This window comes from Lutra lutra, chromosome 18, assembly GCF_902655055.1.
Source record: "Lutra lutra chromosome 18, mLutLut1.2, whole genome shotgun sequence".
NCBI lineage: Eukaryota > Metazoa > Chordata > Mammalia > Carnivora > Mustelidae > Lutra > Lutra lutra.
Window position 1 is genome coordinate 2,982,618 of NC_062295.1, and position 17,615 is coordinate 3,000,232.

The window sequence follows — 17,615 nt, forward strand, 5'->3', positions numbered from 1 at the left end:
TTCCCAGCAGAAGAGACACTACGTGGTACAAAGAATGATTTACAACACACACGGCTGGAACATCTTAGAACATGAACAAAAAAGAGAGAAAAAACCCTTAACCTTAAGAGAAAGGTAAAAAGAAAAAAAAACAAAACCAAGTTAGCTACAAAAGAAACAATGAAATTGTTAAGACCGCTCCTCTGTAACACAGATGCTAGAGAACAGATCAACACCCGCACTCTTCAAAGAAAAATCATTTTGACCTGGAATACAGTACCCAGGAAACCTACTATATAGGAATGGGGCAAAATGAAATCTTTTAGACACGGTGGGGCTTAGAAAATTTACAACCCAAAGACTTCTGCAAAATTAACACAAGGGTATACTCTCGTATGACAGGAAATAAATCCAATAAAGAAAGAAGATAGTGGGTACAAGCAAAAGTATAAAATTTACAGTCAACATGCATTAACCAATACATTTTTAAAAACTGTTTTAAAAATAATACTGCACCAAAAAAAATAATAATAATAATAATAATACTGCACCAAAATTTAAAACTCAGGTAAGGGGCGCCTGGGTGGCTCAGTGGGTTAAAGCCTCTGCCTTCAGCTCAGGTCATGATCCCAGGGTCCTGGGATCAAGCCCCACATGGGGCTCTCTGCTCGCTGGGGAGCCTGCTTCCTCCTCTCTCTCTGCCTACTTGTGATCTCTGTCAAGTAAATAAATAAAATCTTAAAAAAATAATAAAAAAAAATAAAACTCAGGTAAAAGAAAAAATGTAGGAGACGTGAAAAAGAAATTCACAGAAGATATAGAAACGGCCATTAAGCAAATGAAAACATTCTCACTACTATCCTTGGAGGACATGCCTTGACACAGGCAGTCCCATTCACTGCTAACGGGAATGTAAACTGATAAAGCCTTTCTCAACAGCAATTTGGCAATGTCAGCTAACATTTCAAATATGCACAGACCCTGAACCATCGATTCTAAAACTCAGATTCTGAAATTCTAAAGAAATGCCATAGACGTGCCCCGAAGATTTAAATACTCGCCCATTCTACATAACAATGTAATGACAAAAACAAAAAACCACAGACATCAACTTTATTACGTCCATTAACAGGACGGCTAAATAAACGGCGATACTTCCACAGCACAGGACACTATGCAGCCACCGGCATCGGGGATTACCGACATAAAATGTGTAAGCTTTGCAGAGAACGTTAAAAACAGTTCAGGAGGAAACTACATATATGGGTTACGCCTTTTCACATAAAAACAGACACCTGTCCACGTGTGTGAGTGTGTGCAGAGCCTCAAAAGAACGCTGTAACGTTCGCTCATGGCTTCTTCCGAGAGGAGAGTAAGAAAGCAGTTATGGTTATTCTTTTCTTTTTTTGGCCATTTACTTGAGCACCTACCAGTTTCAGGTCCCGGGAATACCGGGGTCAAGAACCCAGAGTCCAGGGTAGAAGCGGCTCTGCCCGGTTCGCGGCCGTGTCCCGGGCAGAGTGGGCACTCAGTGTTGTTCCCACATGCACACCACGGTGGAGACCAAGCGGCTTCTGCATCGCCCCGATATAACACAACTTGGGGGCGCGGAGCAATGGAATCGTCACGAAGGGGCTTACACGGTCGCCCAGGTGAAGTTCGTTCCCACTCCCCGAAACTGCGCTCGGCTGCAGGAGCGAAGAGCCTTCGACCTCTCCACCTCAAAGCGAGCCGGAGGGCTCGACCGGGAGAAGCCCCTGCAGGAGTCCCGCGGGCCGGGGCTCCACCCCGCTACCTGAGGGCGGGTGGGGGAGGAAACCCGGGCAGTCCGGCGACACCACGACGCTCCACGCTCGCCGCGCAGGTGGCGCCTAAATCACAGAACCTCCGTGCCTCCCACGGAGGAGGAAGCGCGCCCAGGACCTGGGGAGGAGAGGCCCACCCGCCCACTCGTCGACCCTTACCTCTTGGGACGGCCGCCAGGGCGGGCGCCCGCAGGCTGCGTCCCCACAGCAGTAACACTCGCAGCTCGCGCGCCATGTCCGTCCTCCCCGGCACCCGTGCAGCACGCGCGGCGGGGCGGGGCGGGGCGGGGCCTTCCTCGGGCGCGGTGCGGTGACGTCACGGTGAGCGCAGGGCTGCCCAGGCCGCTGCCTGAGCCGGAGAGTGGGCGGGGGCCTGCGTAGCGCGCGCCCTAGACCCGCGCGGGGACAGTCGGGCCAGGGGGCGGGCCCCCCGTGACCTTGTGTCGCGTTGTCAAGGGCGACGGGAGGGGCCGTGGGGCACTCGCCCGCCAACAGGGCCTCACTTCGTGCATCCCTAAAATGGGGCTGACGTTCGCAGGCCCGGGAGGCTGTGAAAAGGCGGCGCGCGGACTGAGGCTGTGATCGTACCCCCCCAACTCCCCGGCCACTGGCCGGACCGAGGCGGGCGCGGAAGGGGAAGGGACGGACCTCAGGCTGGCCTTGTCCACTCCCTAGCGCGAACGCAGTAGCCGCCCCCACCAGCACAACCGGGCTTATTCCTTCCTTGTCTCGCGTCCTGCTGGAGATGGGGCTGAGGCCGAGACCCACCACTCCTTTTAATTAAGAAAAAAAAAATTTTTTTTTTAATTTTAGTATGGTTGACACACTAAGATTAGTTCCAGGTGTAGAACGTAGTGATTCAGCAGCGCTGCAGCTTGTGCTGCTCTCAGCACCCTGAGTGTAGCTGCTGTGAGTCACCACGCGACACCGGTACCCATCCCGTGACTGCAGTCGCTGTGCGATGCTGCTCCTGGCCCCTTCGACGCCCTTTGTCGCCCAGGGCTGCACCACGCAACTTGCAGGTTCTCTGACGCCGCCTTAGGAGAGGCCCCGGCGCCCCGTCCTCCACCCCCAAATGATTCTGAGGCTCGCTGGAGACTCGCTACCAGAGCAAAAACGCCGCAGAAACGGAGGTGCTTTGGATTTGACCCAAGCTGCGAAGTCCAAGAGTCAGGGAGGGTCCCTCTGGAGCCGGGACACAGCCGGGGGGTTGGGAGGGGCCCTTCTGGGACTCTTCCAGGTGGAAGGTGTGAAGGATGAGCCCCACCTGCCAGGCTTGTAATGTCAGGTGGGTGGACTCAGCTGGAAGACCAGTTCTCTGACGTTGGAGGAAGACTCCAGAAGCCTCCTCCCTGGCCCCCAAGGCAGCTGGATCACACACTCTGCAGTCACCATCCTCTCGTGCCTCCCCAGCACACAAAATCAGTTCCAAACCCCTCGGCCTCCAGGCCCTACACAACCTCACACCTGCCTCTCTCCTTCCCCCACCATGCTCCCAGACGCAGGGAGCCTGTACCAGGCCAAGCCAGTCCAGTGTATCCCTGCAGCTGCTGGGCCGGGGGCTGGAGGGGATGGAGGGGTCTCAGCCTCACCTTGTGTTTGTTATTCACCCAGAAGTCCTCTATTATAAGAGCCGATACAGTGATCTATGAGGCGATAGATCTAGGCTGGGGAGCCCTCTATTTCAGGAAGAAGTGGTCTTTGGCAAAGTGAAGATGGAAACCTACACTTCACTTAAGGATGGGGGCGTCTTGAGCCGCCTGGGTGGCTCTGTCGGTGGAAGATGTGCTTCTTGGGGTTGTGGGTTTGAGCCCCAATTTGGGTGTTGAAATTACTTTAAAAAAAATCTTTAAGGCAAACAAAAAGCCTAAGGCAATTTCAAAGTCAAGGTGTGGTCCTTGGTCCCCTACAGCCTTGCTACTCCAAGTGGGCCCAGGCCTCACCCCGGAGCTCCTTCAAAACCTAGAAGCTCAGTCTGCCTCCCCCTGCCCCGGCCCAGACCTACTAAATCGGGGTGTCAGCAAGAAGTCAGGTAAGCTGTCTGCGGGTCAGAGCTGGGGAAGTGCCATCCTGAGCACCGGCCAGCAGCAGTGAGGATGTGTGCTCCCAAGGGCTGTGCTATCCTCGACCCTGACAAAGAGACATCTCCTCGTTCCGAGCAGAAAGCCAGGTCGGTGGTCCGGCTTCAAGCCCTGGTGCCACCTTGCACCTTCCTCCCGTGGCTGATGGTGTCTCTGGGGGGAGTTCTCCAAGGGCTGGGGGCAATGCCTAGGATCCGTTCAGTAAATGCTTTGCTGAGTGAGCCAGCCTGGTGCTCGGCAAGACCTGCACGTTTCCCTGTCAGCTGGAAGCGGCAGGCGTACACCTGCTCTGGAGGGAAGGGGGCCTCGGCTCGGGGTCCAATCATGTCCTTCCTGCCCTTTCTCACACTGGTGGACCTCTCCCCACAAGAGAACCCCTTTTCCTTACCCAGGAAACCAGAGACCAGAACGCCAGTGTCTAGAGGCTTGGGAACAGCCAGAACCGGCTTCCCCAGAAGTTCAGAGGGTCCCCTGTGCTTCTGGCTGCGGAGGTCCAACTCCCACAGGGGACACCCGTTCTGGCCGCTAAACACTGGGCAATTCTGGTTGACTCCTGCGCAGAACCCTGCCCCCCGCCCCGAGTCTGTTTCCTCTTTCTCTGCACCTGCAGACGTTGGTCTGGTCCCCACCACTCTCCCTCCCCGACTCCCCAGCCTCCAGATGCTCAACTCACTCCTGGGAGCACGTGAAACAACCCTCCCTCTTCTGACACCCCCCAAACCTGTCTCAGACATGAGGGGTCCTGGGTGGGGTCAGAGACACAGGAGGGGTCCTGGTGCAGGGAGCCCTGACACACCACCCTTCCCCATCCTCCCAAGGGTGTCCTCTCTGGGCATTTTCCTGAAGGACCACCCTCACCTGGAACATTCTCTAAACATCACTACCAGACTTGAGGATCTTCAAGTCTGAACTTTGCTGATATGCCTATATAAGACTACTCAGTAAACATCCGTTTCCAAGAGGCTTCCTTGGTGTTGGCCCAGAGCCCTGGGGTCCCAGCACCAGAGCATAAAGCCTGTTTCAGTAGCAGCCCTCTCCAAGCACTGAACCGGGCACCAGGCACCACACTCAGGGCGGCCAAAAGTCCCACTTAGTCCTGTGTAAGATCCTGGTTACCACTTAACTACTGTCTGTGACATTGGAGGAGTTAGAAGAATTATAATACACCCCCCTTTCCTCAAGGTAACCCCAAAGTGAGTTCAAGGTGAGCCTCCGGAGCTAGTAGGGGAGGAAAGCTCCTTTTGGGACAGCGGTGAAGCACGTGGCTCTGGCTGAGCAGCCCACGCCACCCATGAACTTGGACAGGTCCCCACACAGTCCTACCTCACGGCAAGGACAGGGGAGCTAGTGAGGCCTTCCAACAGTACTTATTACCAAGCGTCAAGGAAGGCAGGCGGAGTTGAGAGGGCCCATACCCCACCAAGGCCCTGGCTCCTGGTGGCCACCACCCCGATGGACCCACTGGCCATCCCTCCGTGGGGACACCGCAGGCCCCCACTTCCTGTGCGCTGGCCTCCTGCTCGTCTCTCAACCCCCTGAATGTGTCAGATCAGCCCAAGGTTTTCCATCAGCACCTGCGGATTCTCTGCTGGGTACCATAATCTGCCTCTGGGGACTCAGTCCACACAGCCTGGCAAGTCGTCTGGAGGAAGGTGTACTTGCACCGAAGGTACCATCCGCCTGTTCATCCACAGTTCCTGTCTTTCAGCCTGAGGGCGACACTCGGTTACGTTTCAGAACTGACCCATCTCCCTACTCTCGACTTTGCACAATGAAATCACACCCGAGTGCTGCAGTGGCACGAACACAAGACATCCCAGGAAGGTGCAATCTGGTTTTTCCAGCCCCCATTCCTATGCACTCCTGTGCTCCTACTTGCTAAGGTGGCCCGGCCGGAGCGCTGACTTCCCGGCAAGGGTCCTTGGGTGACGTGCCTCCCGAAGGTCTGTTGGCAACCAACCCGCACTCAGCTCCTTCATGAAGGGACTTTCCTTTTTTCAGAGCAGCTCACTGGTCTGTGCAGTGCTAGAAGCACGTTTTGGCTTAAGCGGAATCTTTGGTTCCATTTTGTTAAAAAAAAAAAAAAAAAAAAGAGAGAAAGTTAGATCTTCAGCTTGAGATTATACAAGCCGAAGAGACTTCACCTCGTTTTCCAGAGATTGTCTCCTACTCCTGTTTTTAACATGCTACGTTCTCAGAAGCGTCATCAAACACACATATTAGGCACACTCAACCGAGACCCTCCGGTCTAACGAGGGCTAGCTACTAATAAGCTCATTCCAAGGGTCGTTAGCCAACTGGGACCATCTTTGAATCCAAGCAGTTTTACCAGCTTTTATTATAAACACCAGCACATTTCAAGTTTCCTCTTTTTGATCACAAATATAGGACTTTTTTCTTCTCCTCTTAAGTATACAGCATGAGACACAGCGCCGGGCCTTTCCCGCTGTCTTACAGAATCTCCTTACGCCGAGTGCGGGGTTAGCATCCACACACCACACCCTCGGCCGCAGCCCTTGGCGGATTACACAGGACATGGACTCCAGAAAGATGAGACCTGTACACAGAGTTTTGGATCCCACGACGACCTGAAAAAGATGCCCCCCACCCCACTGGCCCCCTTAAGTGGTGGCCCTGCACTACGTGTCCGTGGCCCTGGAGCTGCTCCTCCAGGGCCCCAGACGGCCCACCCCTTCCGTCTGCTCAGGGTTTCCCCATCAGTGGAGACCATGAGTCGGCAGAGGGTCCTAGACTCAAGAAACAAGTAAGCAAGCAAGGACGGCCAGATGGCCACTGGAGGGCCGTGGCCCTGCTTTCCCTTCTGGGGCTGTGGTGGGCGTGGCAGGTGGCTGGCAGTGCTAGAGGACGGTCTAATTATCTGGCTTAATCTAGTTCGAACTCAAGATTTGAAGCTCTGTGCAAAAATTAATTTTTTTCAAAGCTTCCTCAAGTTTAGATTCCCAAATCAGTATTTTGAAGTGATCTCTGTGAATACATGGCCAAAGGGGAAGCTATTTGGGCCATGAATTCTAAATTTGCCACCACCACCCCCCACCTCCCCACCCGGGTTGGAGGACCAGGGACACAAGAGGCAGGACTGGAGTCCCTTGTGCTTGGTCTGGGAGGGATGCTGCAGTCTAGAGGGCAGACTTCCACGCTCCCCGGAGGTGCTCCTCTGCTCAGACCTGACGTTTCCAGCACCCAGGGACTCAAGTGTCACCCTCTTGGTAAGGGCACCCTGAACTGGACCCGGGAGCAGGGGGAGGCAAGGGGGTGGTAGTGGCATGTGGGACCATGTGGCCAAGCGCCCATCCCTCGAAGCCGGGGGGGGGGAGGGCTCTTTCACCACAGCACTGCCCTCACAGGCCCTGTTTCTAGAGGGTAGAGAGCAAAGGCCAGACCTCTTCGCTGCCCTGCCCAGCCCAGCATTGGAGGCCACAACAGGACACGCTGCACGCAGCATCCACCCCTATGGAGCATAGGACGTGGGGAAGCAGGAACCACCTCTGGTCCCTGGAGCCAATTCTGCACCAATTCTGGGATTTGCATAAAGGAAAGGGGAGGGTAGGTACCACTGCAAACAGCTGCAGGAACCATCCCTACTCTGGCATCTTGAGGCTTAGGGGAGGAGGACAGGAGGCAAAGTGCTGCTTCGGACTCGTCTGCGGCCTGAACTCTGTGGGTGAAGCTCCCCGCGGAGCAGTTGGGTATATGAGGCCCCCACTGAGCTGGACACCTCGGTTCCTGGAAAGAGAACCACCCAGGCCTTGGCTGGGCCTGGCTGCCACCCACATGGCCACCAGGACCATGGTCCCTACCTCTCCCCTGTGAGCAATCCATCAGAATCATGTCTTACAAAGAACAGACTCCAAAAATATATATAAATAAATAAAAACCTTAAACATTCTTACAGGGATCTTAAAGAACAGAATACATGTTAAAAACTTCAGTAATTTATATCAATTTTAAGCGGTACTTTATATACAATGGGGGAAAAACACATGCATAGTCCAAATACAATGTTGAAAACAGCATTTTCATAACAAAAAAACCCCGAACACTAAGTGTTAATACCATGTACATGAATTCAAGAAGGACCACCCTTTTTGTCTGTTGCACACAGTTTATTTAACAATATGATATAAGAAATGAGTTGGTACTTTACCATTCTATACAGTGATTGAGTCTTCTTGAATTTTCTTATTTATAGTAATTATAGCGCTTGCATGATTTACACTAGAATTGCTTTTCCTCATTTCAAGTTTCACATAGAAGAAAGAAAAGAATGCTTCTTCTCTATTAACATTAGCATGGTCTAAGAGAGTGATCATCCCTATTTTTTGTCTAAAACCAGTTTTATCAGAGAAACAAAGCAACAATTTCTACATCTGCAAGACAAGAGTTTGGCTTAGGCCAGTATGTATAGATAGATGTGTGTGTGGGTGTGTACGTGTGTGCACGCAGGAGCCAATTCCTATCGTCCAGGGGTAATACTTGGAGAACGCCCACAGAGTTCACTATAGAAAAAATCTTCCCGCAACGTCAGAAAGTTATCGGGATACATTATAAGCTTGCATTATTTCAAGAATCAGTTTCTGAATATTATTTTTCTTCTCACTTTTAAACATAAATGTTTAAAGTCTTGAAAATACAAATAAAAAATATGAATATAATGAACTTGTTTTTCCCGTTAAAAAAAGGCATGAGTCACCAGAAATGACGACAAAAGAATCCAAACAAAACCCCCCTCCCCCCAAAACAAAAAAAAAAAAACAAAAACAAAAAACAAAAACAAAAAGAGAGAAAGAGAGAGAGAGAGAGAGACCAGATATTTAAATCAACTGGTTTTTAACAAAAAAATATATTCTTTGTATTGTTTCTTTAAACAGCAATCTACCCTTCCACGGCTTGGAAGTAGCGGTTCCATCTAGGCATAAAAAGAACCTAGACGCCTGGATTTCAGTACAAAAGGTCCAAGAACATGAAAGGGGGGAGAAAAGCGATGCTCTCACAATGCTACAAACCCTCCACAAACTTTTCTAGGGTGTCTCCTGTGGTGTCGCCGACCAGGGACAGCTCACTGGACAGTGCACTCCTGTTGGGGGTGTTCAGCTGTGGGAGCATTGCACTCTGTTCGGGGTTCCCCAAGTGTCCCTGATCTATGGAGCTGGCCATGGTGACTGCAAGTCCTGGGTGGGGGGAACCAGTCTGGGGCGAGACGTGGTGTGGTGAAGGCTGGGGCTGTATCCGTGGCGACGGGCTGGAATGTGGAGGCTGGGACTGGGGCCGCGGAGACTGGACAGGGGCCGGAGACCGCACCTGGCTACTGAGGGACGTGGCCATCTGCTGGCCGGGGAGGTGCGAGGCCTGCGGCTGTCCTGAGAGCATGTGCTGCTGGGGGCTCATGGGGTTCGGCTGGCCCGGGGACCCGATCTGCTGCTTCATCTGCTGCTGCTGCAGAATCCGCTGCTGCAGGGCCTGCTGGATGTTGGGGGTGCTGTCTGCGCCCAGCCCCGGCTGCCCTATCTGGCCGAGCTGTCCCATCTGAGCTGCCATCTGGCCCATGGAGCTGCCCTGGATGGGGAGGTGCTGCTGCATCCGCTGCTGCTGCATGGCCGGGGGGTAGCCTCCGGGTCCCTGGGGCTGCTGGAACTGGCCATGCCCGGCCATGCCCCCGGCCATGCCCGTGCTGCCCTGCTGCTGCTGCTGTTGCTGCTGCTGCTGTTGCTGCTGCTGCTGCTGGAGCAGCTGCCTCCGGAGCATCTCCCGGTACTGCGGGTTCATGCTCGCCATGCTGGGGTTGTGGCCCGGGTTCATGATGTTCAGGGCCTGGCCCTGGGGGTTCAGGCCTCCCATCGCCGGCTGCTGTGGAGGCACGCCGGGCCGGGGCCCGCCGGCTTGCATGGCATTCAGGTTCTGCAGGCCGGGCTGCTGGTGCAGGCCGGGCTGGGCCTGGAGGCCGGGCTGGGGCTGCAGGCCGGGCTGGGGCTGCAGGCCGGGCTGACTGGCCACGTACTTGGCTGTGCGCTGCTTGATGAAGGCCGCCATCAGCTGAGGGTTGGACTTGAGGATGTTGAGCACCTGCTGCTGCTGCTGCGGGGAGCTGGGCGACTTCAGGGTCCGCAGCAGGTCCTGCAGGGCGCCGGGCGAGATGCTCCGGGGAGGCTGCACACCGGACATCCGCGGCCCGGCCACGGCCGGCTGGGCCTGCATGGACAGCACGGGCCGGGGCAGGCCCGGCATCGGCTGCTGCTGGGGAAGAGGCGCCTGCTGCCACTGCCCGGGGGGCAGGTTGGGCATGACCGGCCCGCTGACCTGGCTGGGACGGGGCACGTTCAGGCCCACAGGGGCCATCTGGCTAACCGGGGTCACCATGCCCGCGCGCCCCGGGGGCAGGCCGTTGTTCACGTTCACCCGGTACAGGTGCTGCTGCTGCTGGGCCTCACGCTCGATCTGCCGGGCCGCTTCCACCGCGGCCGGTGGGGGCTGTGCAGGGGGCGGCGGGGCCGGCACCTGGTTGGTGGGCTTCCCGGTGGACACCGTGGTGGGGGGCTGAGTCCGGGCCACGCTGGGGAAGCCGGCTGGTGACATGCTCACGGGTGAGGGCTGGGGCTGGGCCGGGGGCTGCGGCGTCTGGGGCGTGCCGGGCTGCTGCGTGGGGGTCCCGGGCGGAGCTGAGGTAGGGGAAGGCAGACTCTGCTGAGGCACGTTGCGGGTGTTCATGGTGGCCATCCGCCGGCGCATGAGCTGGGCTTGCTGCAGCCGGTGCTGGATCTGCTGCTGCCGGAGCTTGTGTTTGATGTTGAGGCAGAAGGGCACCGGGCACTTGTTCTCCTGGCAGTGCTTGGCATGGTAGCAGCAGAGGGCGATGAGCTGCTTGCACACCGGGCAGCCCCCGTTGGTCTTGCGCTTGCAGCCCTTGGTGTGCTGCACCACCCGCTTCATCTTCTGGCAGGACGGCAGCGAGCAGTTGGCGTTGCGGCACTGGCAGGCGTGCACCAGGGACTGGATGCAGCGCTGGATGCTCAGGCGCCGCGACTCCTGGGGGCTCTTGGACTGTGGCTCGCCCTGGCTGCTGCCCTCGTCGTCCAGGCCCAGCCCCCACTTCACCATCTTGTGGGCGTGGCTCTTGGTGTTGTAGCAGTTGATGCAGAGGTCGTAATCCTGCAGACAAGCACAGGGCGCAGGCTGTGGTCAGTCCAGGGCCTTGGGACCAGACAGAGGCCACCGCATCCATCCCCGCAGCCCTACCCCTCCCCTCCCTATGTTCTCACAGGCTCTCGAGTGCGTTGGCTGACCTCTGGTCCCCTTTCCTTCCTTCCTCTGCCCCTGGGGGAAGGGCGCCCAGACCTACCGTGTCCTGCTCCTGAACCTGGCCTGGGGAGCCTGACGGTTCCTCCTGAGTTCACCCAGGTGCCACACAGCTCCCCGGGGCTGCTGCCAGGGGCCCTGGTGCATCCCCCAAGCTCTACTGGGTGGCCCAGGGGGTCTGGGGGACTGAGACACCTTCCCCAGAAGACAGGCCTTTGGCTCAAACCCCAGTGACAAAACGCACACTTATGGGTTCTTTAAAGTTGCTTATACCTGCGGACAGAGACTACCAGGTACCAGGTCTGGAGAAGAAGACCCTATGACCGGGACCCACCCCTTTTCCAAAAGGACATGAAGATCCCAACAGTGGGAAATGATATGGGACTAAAGAAGGCTGGAAGAAGTGGGAAATGAAAACAACGGTATTACAGAGGCTCCACCTGCTCCTTCTACCCAAGATCACAGAACCCCTACGGGCATGTGGCTCTGGGAACCGTTTGGGAAGCTAACACTGGCAAGGTGAGGACAGGGTGCGGGGTGGAGGCTCCACGACAGCCTGCCTCACGCCCCGTGAAGGACCCATCTGGGCAAGGGATGGCCCACACCCCTTCACACAGGGAGCCAGCATGTGCACCACGGGGTCCACTGGGACAGGGCCTTCTCAGCTGCTTGGCTAGGTCACAACTGGAGGCATGAACAGAGGAAACCACTCAGAATCCCAATGGGGCTGAAGCACAGCCTGTTTCCTGCTCCTGCCCCTGCCCTGCACCAGAAGGCCCGTGGATGCTTCTGACGCACGGCTGGTGTTAGCAAACAACAGGGATCAAATCAAAGTGCTCTGTGATCAATTCTTCCTGAAAAAGTCAGCACAAACACTGCCCCTCCAGGAGGCCTGCCCACTCCACCTCCCTGGGAGACCAGCCCCTCCTGCCAGGGTCCAGGCGTAGCCCAGACACACATGGATGGCCCTTTGTTATGCTCAGCTGGGTTGGGAGCACACATGCTCCACGAAGGGAGAAACGCTCCTTCCTTCCTTCCCTCAATGTATGCTGTTGAGCCTGGAGCGAGCACAGAGCACGGACTTTCTTCTTCGTGACCTCAGAAACCCAACCTCATAACCAACAACTCTCAGAGAGGACCAGGAGTCAGGTGCGCCTTTTTCATCTGCTTATCTGGTCCCTGGGAAGATGCTGACCACTTCACGGTCCGAGCTGAGACGCTAATGCACCGATGGTGCAGAGAACTGAGGACCGGCTAGGGTCCCAACTCTCAGCACACACATTGCCTGCCAGCCTACCTCGCAGACCGTGCAGTGCCAGCGCGTCTCCACGTGGTGTTTGCACTCGTTGCAGGTGTAGACGAAGCGGTCCTGGCCCTGGGTGTGCAGCTCCACCAGCATGCACAGTGTGGACCACTTGGACCGGCGCAAGGAGGAGAACTCCCAGTGCTTGTCTCGGGCGAGGGTGAGGAAGGCGTCACGCCCGTCCATGAGGTCACAGCTGAGCAGGGGGTCGGGGTCCACGATGGGGGGCAGTGTGTTGATGACGGGCCCAGCGTGCAGGTGGATCACAAAGAAGACCTGCAGGGGAGGACAGTGTTAGCCCACGGAGAGCCGCGGCTGCTCTGCCTCCTGGGGCCAGCCCTCTCCACAAGGCCTAGGATGGAGTGCCAGCAGCACTCTCCCCTCCTCTGGGTGGGGGCCGGCATTGTGGATTCTCAGCAATCCCGTCTCCCTTATCCCACAGACCAGGAGGGGTCCCGGCTTGTGGCCCCGAGAGCCCCCCCGCCCCAGAGCATCTCTACCTCTTTGTGCTTCTCCATCGTGGCGTAGAGCTTCTGGGACAAGTCGTTGGACACGTTGGGCATGCTGGGCTTCTTCTTGTTGGCTCGACTGATGCTGCTTTTATTCTTGTTGGTTTTCTTGTTGTTCTTCTTCTTGGCGTTCTTGCTGTCGCCCTGGCTGCCCTGAAAAGATACACGGAGCTGTCGCAGGAGCCCCGTCTCCCCTCCTGAGGGCGCTCCAGGCCGCCGCGCCTGCAAACGCACAGCTGCCTGCAAAGGGTGTCACGGAGGCAGGGGCGAGGAGGACGCGAGCCTGGCCAGGGGTGCAGTGGGGACACAGAGGCCACGGCGGCCACAAGGCAGGTCATCTGTTGGGAAGAATACGCCCAGGAGGGACTCCAACAACGAAGGGAGGCCACGTTGCCCCGGAGCCCGACCGCTGCATGCCACGTGCCACGTTCTCAGTCCCACACGGTTCCCAAAGTCCACTGCGTGTGAGGCAGGGAAGGGCGCCATGGGAAGCTGCTGCGTGGGCGGGAGCGGGGGCTCTAGCACGGCCCATCCACGTCCTGGGCAAGGCTGCCTGAAGGGGGGACGTCCCTATGACCCTGCTCCCAGCCCTAGGCTCGCGTGGGCCTGAAACCCCCATCATGAGCGCTCCAGGGGCTGCGGTGTGAGGGGTCCTGCCCCGCAGATAAGGCGCTTCTGCTCCGGAAAGCACCCCCTTCGTCGTTCAGGCCCCAGGTCAGGTCCGAAGAACCTTCTTCCCAACAAGAGCAGAGAGAGGGCGAGACAGACGCTCTCGGTGCTGAAGGGCGCTAGTAGTACACGTCTGGGGCCCAGAGCAGTGGAGGGCTGTGAGGGAGGGCAGGACTGCAGCGGGCAGGCTGCACAGCCCGTCTTGGGTGTCACCAGGCATCTCTGTGCCGGTCCCTGCAGGGCCTCTTTCCCCAACATACTTCCCCAGCCTCCTCCTTTGGGTGGAGGTGGCAGCACAGACTCAGTCATTGAGGGCCCAGACCCAGCAGGCAGCCCGGATCCAGGATCTCCCTCACACACCACAACGATCTGCGTCAAGTTCTAGGGCTGCTACTTTCAAAACACCTCATATCCCCCCACTGCCTCTACAGCTAAGAACCAAACACAAATGCCCATCCTCTCTTCCACAGACATCCCGAACACAAGCACACTTGCTCCCAGCATGAGCCGTCACACATCTCCCCCTCCCTGGGCAGTGTCGGTCCCTTCTCAGCAGGTCAGCCTCCGCCGCCTCCCCAGACAGGCCCCGCCGGCAGCCCCCGCGCCTGGCCGATCTGGGTGCGCGGTTTCCTTAAGCTCCTACCGCTGCCTCAGGACGCGCTATTTTCCCTACTAGAACCTGCGCCCTGGGAGGGAGGGACAGAGCCTCCCCCAGCTTGCCACCGCACGGCGGCACCCGGTAAGCAGACCCGAGAGCGACAGCAGATGGAGGGCCGTCTGGTGCGGTGGGCTGGCTTGTGACAAAGTGGGAGAAAGAGGCCTGTCCCCTTCTCAGGGAAGGTCTGAGCACAGGGAGAGCATGGGGCTGTCCGCGCACTCGGCTGCCCGGCAGGACGTCCTCCTCTCTCGTCCTGCTGTGCCTCCGGCCTGCTTGCCCCGCCTGGGAGACGCCAGGGCCAGCACCTCCTGCCTGCCCGCTCCCGCGTGACGCATCTCCCGCACCCGCATCTCCGCTCGCCCCACGAGCTCCGGCCCTGACCGGCGGTGGCTGGTGACAAGGGGAGGGCATGTGCGAAAACTGCAGCACCGACAAAGGCGGTGGCGTCTGTGCCCCTCAGCGTGGCCGGGCCTGCCGTGGCGCCTCACCTCCGTGGTCTCGCAGGCCGCAGTGCTCTCCTCCTTCTTCCTCTCCTCTTCCTCCTGCTCCAGCTCCTTAATGCTCTCCTCCAGCACGTTGGGCCAGAAGTCACCCTCAAAGTAGGGCAGCTCCTTGGCACTGGTGAGCCTGTCTTCAGTTGCTTGTTTGAAGATATCCTGGAGAGCGAAGGAAGCACAGCGGAGAAGAGGGATGTGAGTGGCGCTGGGGGTGGGGGGGAGCGCACGGGGGCCGCGGCCGCACTACGGACGCCCGCTACGAATCTCCGCCAGCTACACGGAAGGTGCTTCTCCGGCTTTTCCCCGTGCCCGTCTTCCCGAGGTCTACTCCTCAGAGGGGACTAGAACTCGCCCTCCTCGCACGAGCCGCCCGGTACCTTGTAGTCGTGAATGATCCGCTCGGCGAACGCCTTGTCCAGCATCTTCTTGTACCACTCCTGGAGGCGCTTTGGTTTGGGGATTTTCTGGTCAGGGGGGTGGCAATGGAAGATATAGTCGTCTCCTTCACTTGGGGGGCAGGCCCAGATGTGTCCTGTGACATACCTGCAGGACACACAGCCACAATTCAGACCACAGAGCTGAGTGAAAGCCTCCCTGCCTGCCAAGGAGACTAACAGCCGAGGAAGAGGCACCACAGCAAGGACAGAAATAACTAGAAGAAAACAAAGAAACTACCACGATGCTTGCGATGAAATAGAACAGGTTCAGGGAAGTTCCAAACCAGTGTGTGGGGGAGGGGCGTGTGGGCGGGGGAGGCTGCATCTCTTCGAGCAAGAGCACCCCTGGAAACCGGCCTCAGATGCTCCCTCTCACGGGGTGCGTGGTGGGCAGGGGTCAGGACTCCAGGGACTCCTGTCAGCATAGGACACAGCCTGGGAGATGTGGCTCTCAGGCACGTGGAATGGCTTATGCCCAGGGATGTGCCGCATTTCCTACTACTACTTCCTGTGCAATGAAGGGGCAGCTGGACATTTCTAAGCGGTCAAAGTCAAAATAAATCTGTTACTCTGTTAGAGACATGTCAGTCAAATACCTCTAACTTTTTCAAATTTGGGAAGGGATGTGACAGATCTAGAATGCTGAAACAGAGAAAAAATCAGATGCAAAAGACCCGTATCCTGTAGGATCCCATTCATATGAAACGTCCAGAAAAGGCAAATTTATATGAAAAGAAAGTAGACCAAGGTCACTGGGGTAGGGGTGGAACAGGGATTAACAACAAAGGGGTGTTGGGGGCCCCACCACTAAGGGGAGGACAATGCTTGGAAACGGACTGATAGCCACGGCCACGCTGCTCGTTGAAGTTACTAAAAATTAATGAAGTGTACACTCGACACAGGCAGGTTTTATGATATGTAAAATATTTCTCAATAAAGTTAAAAAAAGAAAAAAAAAAAAAACAAGACTAGAATAAGAAAAAGAGTGAGAAGAGCAATAGAGGGCAGGGCAAGCATGTGCGCTGAGCTGGGGAGCCCAGACCTGCGGGGCCCAGGGGAGCGTCTGGGAGGGGGGCTCGGGAGAACTCGTAATCGATCCGAGGACATTAAAATAAAAACACGTATGACTTTAAAAAATACTCTGGTTCTTTCACAAAACACACAGTGAAAATTAAAAATAGCATTTTTATTAGTTCTAAATAATCTGAATTAAACTCACCCCAGTTTCTTCACATATTCTAAATATCCAATAAGGATCTCATGGTAAACAGCTGTCCGGAGGCATCGGGGCCGGAAGAAATGAATACTGTCTAGATAAGATATGTACACACGCCTGGAGGAGCAGGGGGGAAGAAAGTAATTGGTATCCTCCAAACTTCAAACACCAACATCTAAAAAAAGCTCCAGAAATAAATTCTGTTTCCATAGCATTTATACTGGCCACACAGACAAGACATAAGAAAACTCCCATCACCAACTGCCACTGCCTGTGAATAAACGATCCCATCACCGGACCAAAAGCAGTGGATCGCCCACCATGGAGAGGCATGGAAAGGCCAGGGCAAATGAACAAAAGCCTCTTCCAATCCCTCTCCCCTGGATTCTTGACTGAACGTGAAATAACTCTCGGCAGAGGTCCTTTGCTCTTACAACTCGTGGGACGCTGGAGTGATCCCCACCCCCCTCTCTGTAGGTTTACCTGGCCCAGGTAAGACAGGGACAATAGCAAGACCAGGACTAGAACCCAGGAGCACTCACTCTACGAAACATGGTTTAAACAATCATCAAAACCCTTCATTTCTCACTGGCTCAGTGGAAAACTCAACAAGTTTGGTTTGTCAGGCGTGGCGTATTTGATTTAAACCGATGTCTGGAGCACACAGGCTCTCCAAGACACTTAGGGTCTCGGTCTGCTGTGACACCGCGGGCCCACTGACCTGCACCCAAGAAGAGGAGGAAGACTACCTTGTGTTTGGCGGGGGGCAATCAGAGCCATACTCTTGCACGTGCATCCCAAAGAAGCACACGTCCACTCCGTCAATTTCCTCAAAAGCAAAGAGTGCTTTGGTTCGATAGGGGAAAGAGTCAGACATTTCCCCAGAATCCACAAACCTGAAATAAAAGTCAGAGCCTGAGGTCTGCACGCGTCATTATTTTACCAGGTGCTTTTTAAACGAGACTTGCTGCTCTAAACCCACGAGGTGCAGAGGGGCTGAAGGCCTGCTCACCTCTGCTGACTGCTGCCCGGAGCTCGGCCCGCCAGCCTGGCCTTGGGCAGCTCGGGGCTGTGACCCTATTCTTCGTGACACGATCTCACTCAGCCAGGAATTTTACCTCCCCTTATGAATGTGGAATACGGAGAGAAG

The 17,615-nt window shown here is 56.1% G+C and overlaps 2 protein-coding genes across 3 annotated transcripts in view; both read right to left on the bottom strand.

Moving 5' to 3' along the window:
- TRAP1 (TNF receptor associated protein 1) overlaps positions 1-2,090 on the bottom strand; it is a 50,466-nt gene extending 48,376 nt beyond the window's left edge. The window contains exon 1 of the mRNA XM_047714358.1: positions 1,944-2,090. Coding sequence (XP_047570314.1) covers positions 1,944-2,019 — 76 coding nt within the window. The 5' untranslated portion in view covers positions 2,020-2,090. The remainder of the gene's footprint in view (positions 1-1,943) is intronic.
- A 5,654-nt stretch (positions 2,091-7,744) lies between these two features.
- Positions 7,745-17,615, bottom strand: part of CREBBP (CREB binding protein) — a 125,798-nt gene continuing 115,927 nt past the window's right edge. For both annotated transcript variants that reach the window (XM_047714596.1, XM_047714595.1), the window contains 7 exons: positions 17,215-17,361; positions 16,469-16,582; positions 15,190-15,355; positions 14,804-14,971; positions 12,980-13,141; positions 12,474-12,755; positions 7,745-11,029 (listed from right to left, as the gene is read on the bottom strand). In XM_047714596.1, coding sequence (XP_047570552.1) covers positions 8,882-11,029; positions 12,474-12,755; positions 12,980-13,141; positions 14,804-14,971; positions 15,190-15,355; positions 16,469-16,582; positions 17,215-17,361 — 3,187 coding nt within the window. In that variant the 3' untranslated portion in view covers positions 7,745-8,881. The remainder of the gene's footprint in view (positions 11,030-12,473; positions 12,756-12,979; positions 13,142-14,803; positions 14,972-15,189; positions 15,356-16,468; positions 16,583-17,214; positions 17,362-17,615) is intronic.